Source organism: Arvicola amphibius, chromosome 3 (genome assembly GCF_903992535.2).
Source record: "Arvicola amphibius chromosome 3, mArvAmp1.2, whole genome shotgun sequence".
NCBI lineage: Eukaryota > Metazoa > Chordata > Mammalia > Rodentia > Cricetidae > Arvicola > Arvicola amphibius.
In genome coordinates this window covers 99,702,185-99,718,485 of record NC_052049.1, presented here as the reverse complement: position 1 = coordinate 99,718,485, position 16,301 = coordinate 99,702,185, and the positions used below count along the sequence as shown (strand labels likewise).

The 16,301-nt window shown below is 43.4% G+C and overlaps 1 protein-coding gene across 4 annotated transcripts in view; it reads right to left on the bottom strand.

Annotated features, from left to right (window-relative positions):
- Positions 1–16,301, bottom strand: part of Prdm10 (PR/SET domain 10) — a 106,837-nt gene that overhangs the window by 70,845 nt on the left and 19,691 nt on the right. For 3 of the 4 annotated variants that reach the window (XM_038321896.1, XM_038321898.2, XM_042054655.1), the window contains exon 2: positions 187–382. In XM_038321896.1, the coding sequence (XP_038177824.1) occupies positions 187–255 (69 nt within the window). In that variant the 5' untranslated portion in view covers positions 256–382. Of the gene's footprint in view, positions 1–186; positions 383–4,316; positions 4,427–16,301 lie in introns of those variants that run through there. The other variant, XM_038321897.2, reaches the window with a different exon arrangement.

Sequence of the window (16,301 nt, the reverse complement as noted above, 5' to 3'; positions counted from 1 at the left end):
CAGAACACCTGCCAGTGAAGCAAAGTGCTGACGTATTTCAGCTTCTCAGGGCAAATTCTCACTTTGGCTCACTCCCTCCCTCTTACTACAGAGACAGAGGCACTGGCATTTCTTCAGCTGTCAGAGTCCCCCGCCCCCCCGCTAAGCACCACTGCCAACAGTAAGATGGAAGAGGCCATCCTTCACCTGTGCAGTGTTCTGCTCATGGTCCGCAGATGTCTGCCACACGTGGGAGCTTTCATCTTTGGAATCCATCTTCTTCTTGTTGGACAGCTCCAAGTCTGAGCCACCTACAGCAGCAGCACAGGACAGAGGACACTCATCTGTCTTGTACGTCCTGTACACACGTGTTCATGGAGGCAGGAGGATCTCTGCAGTGTGCCTGAGAAAAGACATGAAAGGTTTAAGTGGATGGCTACATTTTAATACATTAGTTTCAACAGACAGAGGGGGAAAAAGTTTCATTAAAAGGCAACACTTAGGCAAAAGTGTAAAAATAATATATTATTTATGGCAATAATATAATGTATTGCATGCCTACCATAGTTTGGATAATCATTAAATGTATGTATGTGTTTATACATGTGCACTGTATATAGAATGTAACTCTCATTAAAAATATTGAAGGCAATCATAGTTCTTTTGAGAAAAAGTTTTTCCATATATTAGCTGCCAGTAAATGATGGGCTTATGCCCCAGTCTGACTGCTGTGTAGCCCAAGACTCTTCATGGTAGATATGACCTCATATACCACTACCACTTCTACTTAAAATGAAGAGCCGAATAATAAAAATGGCAAAAAAAAAAAAAAAAAAGGGAGAAGCAGCCAATGAAAGAAACTGGATTGCACAGGCCATAATTTGGTGAAGGCAAATACAAACCTTGTCTCCCATGCGGTCAGTACAGGAGGGAATAGTGGGAAAGCCAAAGCTTTCCCACATCAACATGCAAAAATCCCTACGATTTGAAACCTCTTCTACTTTATAAGATAAGACTCCTTAAAAACTTACTTTTTAAAAGATTTACTTATGCTGGACAGTGGTGGCACAGGCCTTTAAAACCAGCACTCGGGAGGCAGAGGCAGGTGGATCTCTGTGAGTTCGATGCCAGCCTGGACTACAGAGCAAGTTCCAGGACAGGTTCCAAAGAGAAACCCTGTCTCGAAAAACCAAAAGAAAAGAAAGAAAGAAAAAGATTTACTTATTTATGAGTATGACCGTTTTGCCTATATGCATATAAACTACATGAGTACCTGGTGCCTGAGGAAGCCAAGAGAGACCACCACATTCCCTAAAACTAGAGTTACAGATAGTTATGAGCCACCACTCAGGTTCTGGGGACTGAACCCAGGTCTTCTGCAAGAGCAGCAAGTGATCTTAACCATTAATCCATCTTTATAACCCAATAAAATAGACCTTTTTTAAGGTAGCAATCTTCCCTTTTGATGAGAATGCTAAACACTGGCATCCTACAACATCACCACTTCTTTTTTGGAGAGTATTGATTTTATTGAGCTCTGCACTTTTCTCTGCTCCCCTTCTCTGCTTTCCCCTCCCCTTCAACCCTCTCCCATAGTCCCCTTGCTCCCAATTTCCTCAGAAGATCTTCTCTTTGTCTACTTCCCATGTAGATTAGATCCATGTGTGTCTCTCTTAGGGTTCTCCTTGTTGTCGGAGTTCTCTGGGGTTGAACATCACCACTTCTAACTACTTCACTAAAGTAGCATTCATAGCTGGGGGAAGCAGCAGTCAGACAGGAAAGACTGCTGGCCAGCATCCACCAGTGTTCTCTGTTATTAATAAAAATATGCTGAGAGGAATGCTCCTAGACCACACATACTCCAATCTCTAAACCAGAATAAAGCCTGATAAAGGATGCCATACTTCCCTGCCGGTCCTAACCCGAACGCTGGAGCTGCCAGGTGCAAACTGCACAGCAGCCACCTTCAGCACCTGTGAATAGCCTGTTGCTGCCTTCCTCACCCCTGCCCTACCCTGCCCCCTACCATGTTCAATGGTACCTGAAATATTGCCAAACAGTGGAATTTAAAGGAGCATGGGGAGCTTCCTAGAGAAATGGGAATATCCTGTTTCTCAAATCTGGACTGGGAAGGTTGTTACACAGGAAATAAACGTGTCAAAAATCTTCATAGAAGCCGGACGGTGGTGGCGCACACCTTTAATCCCAGCACTCGGGAGGCAGAGGCAGCCGGATCTCTGTGAGTTCGAGGCCAGCCTGGTCTACAAGAGCTAGTTCCAGGAGAGGCTCCAAAGCCACAGAGAAACCCTGTCTCGAAAAGCAAAAAAAAAAAAAAAAAAAAATCTTCATAGAGATTCTTCACATAAACTTACTTACCATGTTTCCTTTCTTTTCCTTGTGTATGGTACATACATATTATATATTAGTATATAGTTACTAATGTATCAGTCACTTTTCTGCTGCTGTGATAGACACCATGACCAAGGAAACCTACAGAGAAAAGAGTTTATTTGGGCTTTCAGTTCCAGAAGCTCCAGTTTCAGATTAGAATCCATAATGGCAAGGAAGAGGCAGTGGGCAGGTATTTTGGCTAGAGGAGGGTGCCAAGAGCTCACTTCTCCAACCATAAGCACAAAGTAGAGAGAGCAACTGCAAATAGCAAAGCAGCTTGAGTCTTTAACTCTGCAGTGACACATGTTCTCCAACAAGGCTACAAGTCCTACACCTCCCCAAAGAGCACCCTAAACCTCCCTAAATAGTTGTTCCAACCAGGGGTTCAGGAGTTTAAATACAGGAGCCTGTGTGGGACATTCTCTTTCAAAGCACCACCACATGCTTGCATGTGTGTGGGTGCACTTGCACACACATGCATGTAGAGGTCCAATGTTGACACTGTCTTCCTTAATCACTCCCCACTTTAGTTACTGAACACATAGCTCACTAGTCAGCTTGCCCTGGGAATCCCGCTTCTGCCTTCCGCGAGCTGAGACTGCAGGCTGCCACCACCTATGCTGGCTTTTGTGTGGGTTTTGGGGATCCATACTCCAGTCTTCACGTTCACAAGAGCTGTTTCAATGCACCATCTTTCCAGTCACTTCTTTCTTTCTTTCTTTTTTTGAGACAGGATTTCTCTGTGTAACTGTCCTGGTTGTTCTGGAACTCACTTTGTAGACCAGGCTGAGCTTGAACTCACTGAGTTCTGCCTGCCTCCCAAGTGCTGGGATTAAAGGCATGCACCACCACTGCCTGGCTCTTTTCTCTTTTCACCTCAACTATTTCAGAGTAAATTACAAACACTGCTTCTTTGCCTTTTTTCCCCCTTTTGATATGGGGTCTTGCTAAGTTACGCAGGCTAGTCTCAAACTCCTGGGCTTACATGGTCTTCTCTTGTTGGTCTCATGAATGACTAGAGTGGCAGGTGCACACCATCCTCCAGATTACCTCCAAACTCTTAAAGAACTAATTCCTATCTCGAAAAACCAAAAAAAAAAAAAAAAAAAAAAAACTAATTCCTAAAACTGAGGGCATTCTCTTAGAGGCACAGGACCATAGTCAAAAAACACAGAGAAGACACGGAAATGACAATATTCTACTTTACTCACAGACTTTCCTAATATTTTGTCAACTGTCTAATTCACCATCCTTAACAGCCAAAGGAACATTTTCCTCCCTGGCTCCAATCCAATCTGGCATCAAGCACTGTTTACTGCGCGTGCTCACTGTCACGTCCCTCGGTCTCCGTCAGCCAAAGAGTTCCTGTTCCTGGTCTTCTGTGACCTTGACACTTTTGAAACACACAGAACGGTCTTCAGCTTATCTGATGTTTCTCCAAGGTTAAATTCAAGCTATGAACTTCTATCACAAAAGGTATGCGGTAACCTCCCCATACGAGAATTAGAGAATTTCAACTTGATCCTTTTAAATACTCAAATGCACCTAGCCATGGGAATACTTCATGAACCTATGTCCTTCCAAAACGTAGCAGCCAAGTGCTGCTTTGTTTGCTTTTGTTGCATTTCTAGAAAGGTGCTTTGTGCTTAGAGGGAAAGGTGCGAGCACTTACACTGAGCTAAAGCCTCACCTGTTCTATTTCTTTCATCTTAATTTTACCTATGTCTAGTTTAATAAGTATTAAATACAATAGCTGAAAATTGAAAGACTACAAAGGACACAGTGAACAATCACCCTCCCAGAATCTCTTAGCCATTCTTCAGGAACAATTTACAGGATCAATTTCTTGTTTTTCCTTCCAAAAGCATTTCATTCATATGCAAGCAAATACATGTACAATATGTTTATCTCTCCAACCATAAACCAATAAATTATTGATTCCTTACAAGGTAACAACCCCTCTACATTTGTCTGTCCTGTGCAACAGCTTATCTTGTGCACTGTTCATCCACATACATCTTCTTCAGTTTTTTATTTCAGCTGCATAATTTCTTCGTGTGAATATTGTTATTCTTTTGGTCCCGCCCCTTTCCACGCCCACTCCCAGCGACCTCTGATCTCTCAGCGTCATCCTGAATTCTCTCTCTCCCTTCTCTTCTAGGAGACCACGCGTCACCGCTTCTCTCTCCCTTCTTCCTTCTTTCTCTCTCTCTCCCTCTCTCCTTTAATAAAGCTTTATGCCTATTTTCTGTGTTTTTGTGCCTTTAACCCGCCACCACCGCCTGTTCACATGTGCCCACCTGCCGGTGGGAACCTGCGGCCACTCGGCCCTCCCGGCTGCACGGGGACGGGATCCGCGAGTCTCTGCGGCAGCTCCGCCAGCACTCGCCCGCTTGGCTCCCGCTTGGCTCTCCCGGCGGGGACCCACCTGCTGGTGGGAACCTGCTGCCGCTTGGCTGCCCGCTCGCTGCCTGGCGGGGCTGGGGGATCTTGCAGGGACCCACAACCGTCTCTGCTGGGCTGACAAAAAATATGCTGTAATTTACTCAACCATCCTTATGTCGATAACTGTCTATGTTTTGGGGACCTGGAAAATATCTTAATACATAAAGAACTTGCCTAGTCAACATGAAGACCTAAGTTCAATCCCCAGAAACCATGTAAGAAACCAGGTGTTAGACTTGGTAAATTCTCAGCCAGTGAAAAGGCTGGTAGGCGGCGGAAGGCAGTCAGTCTCTCAGGATTCACGCCCAAGGTCCTCTGGCCTCCATAAGCAAGTGTGCATCTAACCATCCACATGGACAGGCAACGCTCACACACAAATGAGTATTGTGTTAAAGACATGCACCACCACACCTGGTCATTTAGGTTTTCTCTGATATTTTACTATGACATATATTTAACATGATGGCAATTAACTTAGGACATCTATCAGGATTGTGGAGGTTAGTATATCATATTCTTATTTCCAAGAAGATACGAAGCAGTTGGCGTGGCTGTGTACAATGAGATCATTATCAGTCCTAAACTCCCACACCGGTGCTCATCCACCCTGCACCTTTAATTCTGAGCACACCTGAGGCACAGAGCACTCAACAAGTGCTAGGGACAGCCTCAGCTGGGAGAAGCACGGGGAGGGGTGTGGGCGCTTAACTTGGGCAAATCTCAAAAGGACTTTCTCTTTTTTTCTCTGTAAAATGGTGGTCAAGTGTTTATTGAGAGAGACATAAAACAGTAGGTAAAAAGTGCTTTTGCGTAATGTTTGCTACATAATAAACAACTGATTTTCAAAAAGTTATCCAAGGCCGGGCGGTGGTGGCGCACGCCTTTAATCCCAGCACTTGGGAGGCAGAGGCAGGCGGATCTCTGTGAGTTCGAGACCAGCCTGGTCTACAAGAGCTAGTTCCAGGACAGGCTCCAAAGCCACAGAGAAACCCTGTCTCGAAAAACCAAAAAAAAAAAAAAAAAAAAAAAACAAAAAAAAAAAAAAAAAAAGTTATCCAATCCGGTTAGTCTCCTCCCTGCTTACCTTAAGCCTCTAAATTCTTTAAAGTCAAGGGGTGTTTTGTTAACTGCTGACTGAGGAAGGACTTGGGTGAGGGTTGCAGAGTGATTTAAAGATGCCCTGCTGTGCAAGGGTGGGGGGTGAGGAAGCTGGGAAGGCGGACCAGGAGAATGCCTAGCCCAGAGGTGTTCTGAGATCACTTCCTAGAAGAGAGGAAATGTAATAGATGTTGGGAAGAAAGCAAAAACCAGGAGTAGGCTAGTCTGAATGTCACTGAAACAGTCCATGATGTAAAACATGCGCGACTACATAAAGCAGGGTTTGGGAGTGGCGGGGAGGGAATAACTCCTTCTGCTGTCCAGAGGGGAAGACACAGACAGTCACCTTGTTTCTAGGAAAGTAACAGCAGTAACCGTTAGCAATAAGGATGAGAATCATTACCCACAGTGGCAGTTCCCAGTAAGCTCAGTGTACTGATAGCAAAAAAACCCAGTGTGGTATACGAAATTCACATTTGGCCTGTCACCTTTACCGGGCAGGTAAATCTTAAATCCCTGCCTCTCCAAAGGGTACTAATGATACGGCTGATGTTAGCAGCCTGGGAAGGTTAAGGATGGGTGCTAGTTCCCAGAAAAATGGTCAAGGCAAAACTAATAGATTGTGGCTTCTGCTCTCTGCATGTTGTCATCTGTCCAGTCTCCTCAAATACCTTCTCAGTCATTTTTAGTTCCCATCCTGCCATTCACTCACTGTTCTGTCCCAAACTCTAAAAAAGTGGGGGTGAAACAGATAACAAACTAAAGATTAAACTTAGCACCAAAGGCCAATAATTTAATCAATCTTAAGTCTCCAAAATAATAGTTTAGCTCGCTTCAGGATAGCTTCCTGGGAATAAGTACATCTGGAGAGAGCAGGAAGCCCTCCTTCTACTTTGCCCTGTGTAGTAGGTTATCATCTGGGGTTCACTGGCATCCTTTATAATATCCTTAACAACAGTTAGTAAACATTGTTTCCCTGAGTTCTATGAGCCACTCTAGTGAAGAAATGGAAGTCTTAGCTTCCATTCTCAGCACCCACATGGAGGCTGGCAACCATCGTAACTTCAGTTCCAGGGGATCTGATGCCCTCTTTTGGTATCTTCAGGCACCAAGCACAAGTCATATACACCTGCACATGCAGGTAAAACACTCGTACACATAAAACAAAATAAAAACATTAAAAATAATAAAAGATAATGGTACTAGGAAGAGGGCTCGATTGATAAAGCACCTGCCACTGTACATTTACAAATAGTTAAGTGGTAAATGCTTTTTAGATATGTTTCCCATAATAAAAAGTTGAAATAAATGTTCATTGGTAACCAGTAATAATCGCTGTTCCACTTCTTCATGGTAGAGATGGGATGTGACAGGTCTCTTTTCTCACGATAACCATGAATGACTCCATGGCCAGCCACCAAGAGGCAAGATTTGGCACAATCAATAACAACTGTGCCTCCCAACCCTTCCTCTACCCAGCCAAACTGGCATTGTTCGTTCACGACCATTGCAATCTCCTGGGCTCAGGTCTTGAACTGTGATCTTTTGAAATTCTTAGGGTCCAATCTGCCGCTCAGGCAGCAGGCTGACTGTAATATCAATGAAGCTCAGCACACAGTAGTAAACAGTAGGGACCAGTGGCAGCCAACATCACAGCATTTAGTCTACAGGTTTAGTCTACATAAAAAGAGTCTGCACTCTTTATTTCTTAGTTGTATTTGCACCAGAGCATGAGTCAGGGGAGAGACAATGATGAGAGCTGGTATCAGGAAACCCTACAATTACCTAAGATTCGCCTCTAAGACTTTTTGCCGAGGAAAGGAGGAGGAAGGGAAAGGAGCCCGCAGTGGGCTGTAAAGGTTTCTCCTATCTGGCTTACTGAGGACATATGAGCACAGGCATGCTGGGAACCTAGTTTAGCAGCCCACTCCCATACCCTCACCCTCACCTGGTTTCTTATTTCATAAATTCTCAGGCTTTGGTGCTAATTTATTTCTTGGATCTCTGACTACTGACCTGAGTCACATAGGGGTTTTGCTGTTGTTTTCTTTTTTATGCAAGATTTAGGAAACTCCTTGCCATGGTTTGAATGTGAAATGCCCTTCCCTGCAGGCTCCTATGTTTGACTACTTGATCCCTAGCTGGCAGTGCTGTTTCTGGAGGCTGTAAACCTTTAGAATGTGAAACCTAACAAAAGGAAATAGGTCAGGTTTTATAGCTTGGCCTTGTTTTCTGTCCTTTGTTTCTTGATCAGTTGAGAAATAAGCAAGCAGCTGCCATACACTACCCCCACCATGGAGTCATCTGCACAATGTCTTTCCTGCCGTGCTGTCCCACCATGATACATTTTATCCACTCAAACCAAAAGGAATCCTTCCTGCTTTCTCTTGCTTCTTTGAAGTCAGGTATTCCATCAAAAATAAGTAGTCTCTACTAAATGCAAGCCTTTCCGGGGCACCCATCCCTGTGGGGGTGGCCAGAGGGAGCAGTGGGCTCAGTACCAATCACAAGGACAAGACATTGAAGAGAAATAACTCAAATTTATCTCATTCGGGATCTGGAGCTCACACTGATCAAATCAGTTCATTAATTTAGTGCCCACACCAAGCCAAAGAAGTTGTTTAAAACTTAGGTTCAGGAAGCATACAATAGCATACAGCAAGAAGACAGGCAGGAATGACAGCCTCAGGAGTAAGAAGCGCCACATTAACGTTGAGAACAAGTACAGTGAACATAAAGAGCTTTTGTTCTGTTCACATTTAGAATGTGAGCTAAAGCTTTTACATCTAACTGATTCCTGGAACAAACAACCTTAGAATTCAGGAAAGAAAATGTACTAAGCTTAGTTCTAACTTGTGAAAGGAAACTGAAGCAGAAATACAATGGACAAATAACAACATAATGCATATTTAAGTACAAGTTCCCTATTCTTGCTATGAAATGCAAGCCTATTAGATCCTTCGAATATGTGCTGGCCAGTTTCATGTCAACCTGACATAAACTAGCATCATCTTGGAAAAGGAAACCTCAGTTGAGAAAATGTCCCCACCAGATTCTTTCTTTCTTTCTTTTCTGTGCATTGGTGTTTCGCCTGCATATCTGTGTGAGGGTCTCGGATCTTAAAATTACAATTGTTGGCTATCATGTGGGTGCTGGGAAGTGAACCTGGGACCCCTGGAAGAGCAGTCAGTGTTCCTAACCATTGAGCCATCTCTCCAGCTCCAGTGAAGCACTTTCTTGATTGATGGTTGATGTGGGAGGACCCCTGGGCTGGTGGTCCTAGAGTGTATAAGAAAGCAGGCTGAGCAAGCCATGAGGAGCAAGCCATAAGCAGCACTCTTCGATGGCCTCTGCTTCTGCTTCAGTTCCTTCCCTGACTTCCCTGGATGATAGACTACAAGCTTTAAGATGAAATAAACCCTTTTCTTTCCATTTTCCTTTCGGTCATGGTATTTTAACACAGCAATAGAACTCTAACAAAGACAGTATAGTCTCTCAGTTTTGAAAATAATTGGAACAAATTGCTAAAACTGCTGTGGAAATGAGTAGTCACATGTATGTGAAACAAATATCACTACCTTCCTGCTTAGTGAGGTCTTCAAGTACCTTGACAGACCCTATTTCATCTGCTCCTCATCTCAACAAGTCTACTCTAGGTGTGACCTTGGAGAGTTTTCTGAAACCCAGTAGCCTAAGGGCTCTCCACCCACACAGCAAGGCAGTCCACCAAACCACTCTGACTAATGAGCTACTGGAAACCCAGAAGTGGGGTAGGAGGAAATACAGCTAAAATATTTTCAACTGCAGTAGAAAGTAAAATGAAGACAATTTTAGCTAGGCTATATATACCTGAGAAGATGAAGGCTTTCATTAAGGATTTCAGCAAATTAAAAAGAAAAAGGAAAAAAAAGAGGATTGGGGAGTATTGCTTAGTGGTAGAACACTTGCATAGAGGGTTTAATCCCCAGTACTGCTGAGAGACTATGCCTTTGACTAACAATTTTATTTGCTTCTTTGTTTTCTTTTAAGACTTTATAGGCTTGGCTATCTCTATATAAACAGAGGTATAAACTTAAGATGAGTAAGACCACAACAGCAAGGGCTGCTGCCTGTGTCTACTGAGGCTCTTTAACAACTGCTGTAAATGCCAGCGATGAAGCTGAGTGAACGCTCCAGCTGTGAAGACAACAAAGCCATTTCAGAAATAAAATTGTATGCCGTTGGTCGGGGTGGGCATTCAGAAAAGCATTCAGACACTGGCAAGTAAAGGAAGATCAATTTTGGAGTAAACAGCCTTTTGATTTTATGACAGCAAGCAGTTTCAACTCCAAAACTGCTCTACAATGCATCTTAAAGAAATGTTTCCTCGGGCTACCTGTTACTCCTGCAGAAGTCCCACATCTACACGACAGCTCACAGCTGCCTATAACTCCAGTCTTGGGGATGCGATATCTCTGGCCTCCATGGGAGCCTGCAAACATGTGGTACACATAATGAGCCGCAGGAAACCAGAAGTGGGGTAGGAGGAAATACGGCTAAAATATTTTTCAGTTGCACTGGAAAGTAAAATGTAGACAATTTTAGTTAGGATATATATACCTGAGAAGATGATGGCTCAAAAAGGATTTCAGCAAATTTAAAAAAAAAAAAAGAAAGAAAGAAAAAAGAAAGAAAAGGGGAGTTGGCACCCACACATATAAACAAAATAAAAACTAAATAAAGAGATTAAGATCTTTAAGGAAGGAAAGGAGGGGAGGAGGGAACAAAGAAGAGGAGGGAGGAAAGAAGGAAAGAAAAGAAAAGAATGGGAGGGAGGGAGGGAGGGAGGGAGGGAGGGAGGGAGGGAGGGAGGGAGGGAGGGAGGGAGGGAGGGAGGAAGGGAGGGAGGGAGGGAGGGAGGGAGGGAGGGAGGCAGCCAGGCAGCCCTGTCAGACCTCAGGGCCAGAAAGATGACTCAGTGATTAAGAGCACTTGCTGCTCTTACAGAGGACCTGGGTTTAAGCTCTCAGCATCCACACAGCAGCTCACAACCAACTGTAAGTATAATTCCCGGAGATTTTACACCTTCTTTTGGCTTTGGCAGGTACTGCACTTACATGGTATATTTATATACATGCAGGCAAAACACTTATACACATAAAATAAATCTAAAATAAAAGAAAAAAATGTTCCTAATTGATTCTCTGACCACCATCAAGAAAGATATTCTAGCTGGGCAGTGGTGGCACATGCCTTTAATACCAGCACTCGGGAGGCAAAGGCAGGCGGATCTTTGTGAATTCGAGGCCAGCCTGGTCTACAGGCTTCAGGATAGGCTCCAAAAAGCTACAGAAAAACCCTGTCTCAAAAAACCGAAAAGAAAAAAAAAGAAAAAGAAAGACATTCCATAACTACAAGAGTTGAATTACTATTTAAAAATAAACAAAAAACCAGATTGGAAAATCGAGAAGAGAAGCAGGGCCAGACAAGGTTCAGGAGTGAGCCAGGGTGGCCACTCCTTCTCCACTCTTGAGTCCTTCAAGTCCTACATGCCAGGCAATAGCTCCTTCCTTTCCTTGTGCACAAAAGGCTTCCAGGACTATGAATTAAAGCTTTTCTTCTAAGAAAGGCTTTTTTTTCCACTTAGAGGAGTTAGAGCACTCCTTTCTTCATAATTCAAAGGAAGAAGCAGCAAAACTTTCTGTTAGCACAGGGAATGTGGACTTTCCCCCATCTAGTTCAAATAAGAACTTTTCATGTACCAAAAACAAGGTGACTCCTCCCATCCCATTTGACAGTCTGCTCATGAGGCAGTCGGGCTCAATCAAGTCCTTCAAAGGAATCTGTACCATTCACTCAAAGAAAAGGAAAACCCAGGTGATGAGACTTGTTGGGGGTCTGTGTCTGTCAAACTCACATGAAAATTCTCGAGAGTTCAAAAGGGCTCTGTGTGAGTTCTAAGGGATGACAAACCTTGATGTCTGCCTTTGCCTTTCATAAGGAATAACTGCTTGGCTGATAAAATGTGAACGCAATGTCAGAGAAATCCATGGGGGGGGGGGGCACTATTCTGTTCTCAAGAGCCTTAAAGGGGCAGTGTGTTATATTACTGCAGAACATAAGATCTGAGTGAGGATGAATTCATAAAGTGTGTCCAGCTGGTGGGAGAGATGGGCACCCTCTCACAGGGAACCCACTGTCTTTCTTCCAGGCCCACTGTCCTCTGGCAGACTACAGAGGCATGGTACCTCAAGTCCTGAGCTGTTTTATGGCTGGTCTGTGGTTGGTTGGGATGGATCCACCTGTGGGCCAGCTCTTCTACAAGGGACAATTTCAAAGTATATTTAAGGGACCTTGGACCTCAGTTTCCATGTGTCTGGTAACATGAGACTACCAAACATCTCATTCCTCTATTCACTTGTGTCCAGACTTCCTGCTATGTCTCTAGTTCTGGAATGTTGGTCCCTGTGCTCTGACTGCATCAGTGGCCTTTCCACTCTAATTGCTGACTTTCCCAGTCTGGTGACATTACCTAAACCTCTGCAGGCTTTTCTGCCCCTCAGCAACTACTGACAAACTCCCCAGCCCCACAGGGAGGAAGCAGGTACCAGAAGCTGGGTTTGTTTTTCTAAGTATCCCCTTAGTATCTCCAGTAGTTGACTAGGACTGCACTACTCTTCAGAAAACTGAACTCGATTTGATAGTTGTGTGCTGTGGTAAACACTCCAGTTACCTTATGACTGTGTTTTTGTTTGTTTGTTTGTTTGTTTTGTTTTGTTTTTCGAGACAGGGTTTCTCTGTAGCTTTGGAGCCTGTCCTGGAACTAGCTCTTGTAGACCAGGCTGGCCTCGAACTCACAGAGATCCACCTGCCTCTGCCTCCCGAGTGCTGGGATTAAAGGCATGCGCCACCACTGCCCGGCCTTATGACTGTGTTTATCAGAACTTTTGAACTTACCAGTGCCAGTACAGGTTGTCCCAGACGAGCAACACTGCTTTATGGCCTACCTTACATAACAAAGTAACCAAGATACAACTGGTATCCTGGAATAGTCTTCTCCTAATAAAGAAAAGGAACAAAAAAAGCAACCAAGAAAGTCTGTCAACAGAAGTGGTGTCTGAAAATGCCCTACTATTAAAATATCCTGTAGAGGGCTGGAGAGATGGCTCAGCGGTTAAGAGCATTGCCTGCTCTTCCAAAGGTCCTGAGTTCAATTCCCAGCAACCACATGGTGGCTCATAACCATCTGTAATGAGGTCTGGTGCTCTCTTCTGGCCTGCAGGCATCTACATAGACAGAATATTGTATACATAATAAATAAATAAATATTAAAAAAATATCCTGTAGAGTGATTTGGTTCCAGGTTTTTATTATTAAGACCAATTAGAATTTGTGCTACATCATCCTAACTTTAAAACTGAATAATAGTTTTCTCCATGCATAGTTTTTCACATAGCAGACAAAGAGAGAAAGCACTTGAAAAGCATATGTCTAATAAAGATTTATATAGAGAATAAAGAGTAAATAATAAAACTGGGCATTGGTGGTCCATGCCTTTATTCCCGACACTTGGGAGGCAGAGGCAAGGCAGATCTCTGAATTCAGGGTCAACCTGGTCTACAGAGCGAGTTCCAGGACAGCCAGAGCTACATAGAGATACCTTGTCTTGGAAAAAGAAAAAGAAAAAAAAGTAAAAAATAGAAGATAGGACTAGACATGTGGCTCAGGAATTAAGAGCACATACTGCTTTTATAAAATTCAGGTACCAGCACTTACATCAAGTGGCTTACTACTCCAGGAGTATCCAAAACATCTAACTTGGATAGTGACTCTCATACATAAGATAAACACATAATTAAAAAATTAAGACAAAATAACAAAGGATCTTTAATCCCAGCACTCGGGAGGCAGAGGCAGGCGGATCTCTGTGAGTTTGAGGCCAGCCTGGTCTACAAGAGTTAGTTCCAGGAGAGGCTACAAAGCTACAGAGAAACACTGTCTCGAAAAAAACAAAAAAAAAATGGTACAGTAGGAACATATATGTGCAGAGCACTACGTTCAATCTTCAACGCAAACACACTAAACACATACAGTATCTCAAAGGGAATAAACACACACAATGCCCAACGGGAACAATACGACGTGCGATCTTACACAGTTGAACCATTGAAAACATAGTAAGTAGGACATAATGGCACATGCCTGGAATCCTAGCACTCAGGAGGGTGAGACATAAAAACTTCAAGTTCAAGGCTAGCCTGTGTGTGTGTGTGTGTGTGTGTGTGTGTGTGTGGAGAGAGAGAGAGAGAGAGAGAGAGAGAGAGAGAGAGAGAGAGAGAGAGAAAAAAAAAAAGAAACGAAGAGGAAGGAAAAACTATAAGTGAACAAAGCCAGTCACCAAAAAAAAAAAAAAAAAACAAAAAAAACATTATATCTTTAAAGTCAGGAACTGTAAGTCTATACAGACAAACTGTAGATTAGTGATTCTACAGGCAGGACTGGAAGGGAGAGGAGCTAAGAGGTACATGTTTTTTTGAGGTGATGAAAATGTTCTAAAATCAAACATATATGTGGGATATATTTTTAAATAAAATAATGAATTAGAAAAAGTTCTGATAGAATTATTTTAAATAAAAAGTAAAAGCTACCCTCTCCCTTCCTACCCCATCTCTACATGTGACCACTATTCTCTTGTGAATCCTCCTGTTACACAATCCCAGCACACAGAAAACAGCTATATCTATAAGCACATGCTTAAGTAAAACCATACAGCATGAGTCACATTTTAAAATGCTGTGGGCATCTCTTAAGATACTTAAAGTATTTGCAGTAAATACTACTTTTAACATGGCAATGTAGCAAAAACTTCCTCAAATATTTACCTACTAAAGGACTTTCTTTGGTGGTGGTGATTCCAGGGCTAAACCCCAATGCTGGGCAAGCACACTACCAATGAACAAGATCCTCCCTTAATATTTTCACTTTTACCCTTATTGAAAATAAGTATGTATGATTGGTTGTGACACGGAAAGACCATCCATATATTCAAACACAAGGAATGTCTTCGTGAAAGGAAAAAGTATCTGCTCAGGACCCCCAAGACAAAGTTCTCAGCACAAAGGGGATTTATCTGCCCCAGAGGGTCAAAGGGCAGGGAATAAGAGACAAAGACAAGAGACAGATGACGAGAAAGAAGGGAAAGAGAACAAGGGAGAGGGGAAGGGGTATTTGTCCCAGAGGTGAACAAAGGACTGCCTCTGGAGAGAGCGGAGACAGACGAGGCACAAAGGAAAATGGCAGTTTATAAAGGTACAAGGAGAAACCCATGTTGGAGTGAGGTATTTAATTTTAATTGGGCATGTTAATTAAGTGAGCCAAAGGGGGCTTTTGATTAGTGGACTTCAATACTTGGATAGCTGGGCCTTGGTAGTCAGCCTGAGAGAAGAGGTGCTCAGATAAGGGAATAGATCTTGGCTTGGCAGCTGGCTTTAGGAATGCAATGGTTTTTAGCAAGGCAGAGGGAATCAGGGAGAAGGGCGAGATCTGCCAGAGCCAGGCCTGCCAAGCGCAAGCTGGCCAGAGTCCCTTCACTTAGGAGCTGGACAGCTTACTCAAGGGACTGACAGAGAGCATTTCTAGAACCTACGAGTTTGTGGCCACCTTCAACAGTGTAGGGAGACCCTGCCTGGTTAAAAATACTCAAAATAAAGCCGGGCAGGGTTGCACACACCTTTGGTCCCAGCACTTAGGAGGCAGAGGCATGTGGATATCTGTGAGTTTAAAGGCAGCCTGGTCTAAAAATAAATAAATAAAGATGAAAATAACTTAGACAAAAGACTAGCCATATACATTTTCATTGTTCATGTGTGTACAGGTGTTGGGTGTGTGTGTGTGTGTGTAAGCTGGGTATTTTTTCTCCACCTTAATATTTTGAAACAGGAGATCTCACTGAACCTGGAGCTTATCAACTCAACTGCACTAGTTACCCAGGAGGCCCCTGGGATCCTCCTGCCTCCATCACTTAGTGCTTGGATTACAGGCATGTACCAGTGAGCCCTGCTTTTATGCGGGTAATAGAGCTCGAACTCAGTTTCTCAAGCTTATGCAGCAAGTAACTTACTGACGAGGCCATCTCCCAACCCTACTTTACTTTTATTTATCTTTGGCAGGGTTGGGCTTGGACCGGGGTCTGGTGCAGTGTTCCCAGTGAGCTATGTCCCTAGCTCCACAGTGACTATTACTTAACTTCTTCACAGCGTTCAGTACTTTCTGAACCTTTTCCTTTCTTGTCTGTTTTTTGTTTTGGAACCAGGTCTCACTATGGAGTCCAGGATGCCCTTGAACTCACTATTCTCCTAATTCCACATCCTGGGTGCTACAATTATAAGTTGTGTCACCCAGCTTTGAAT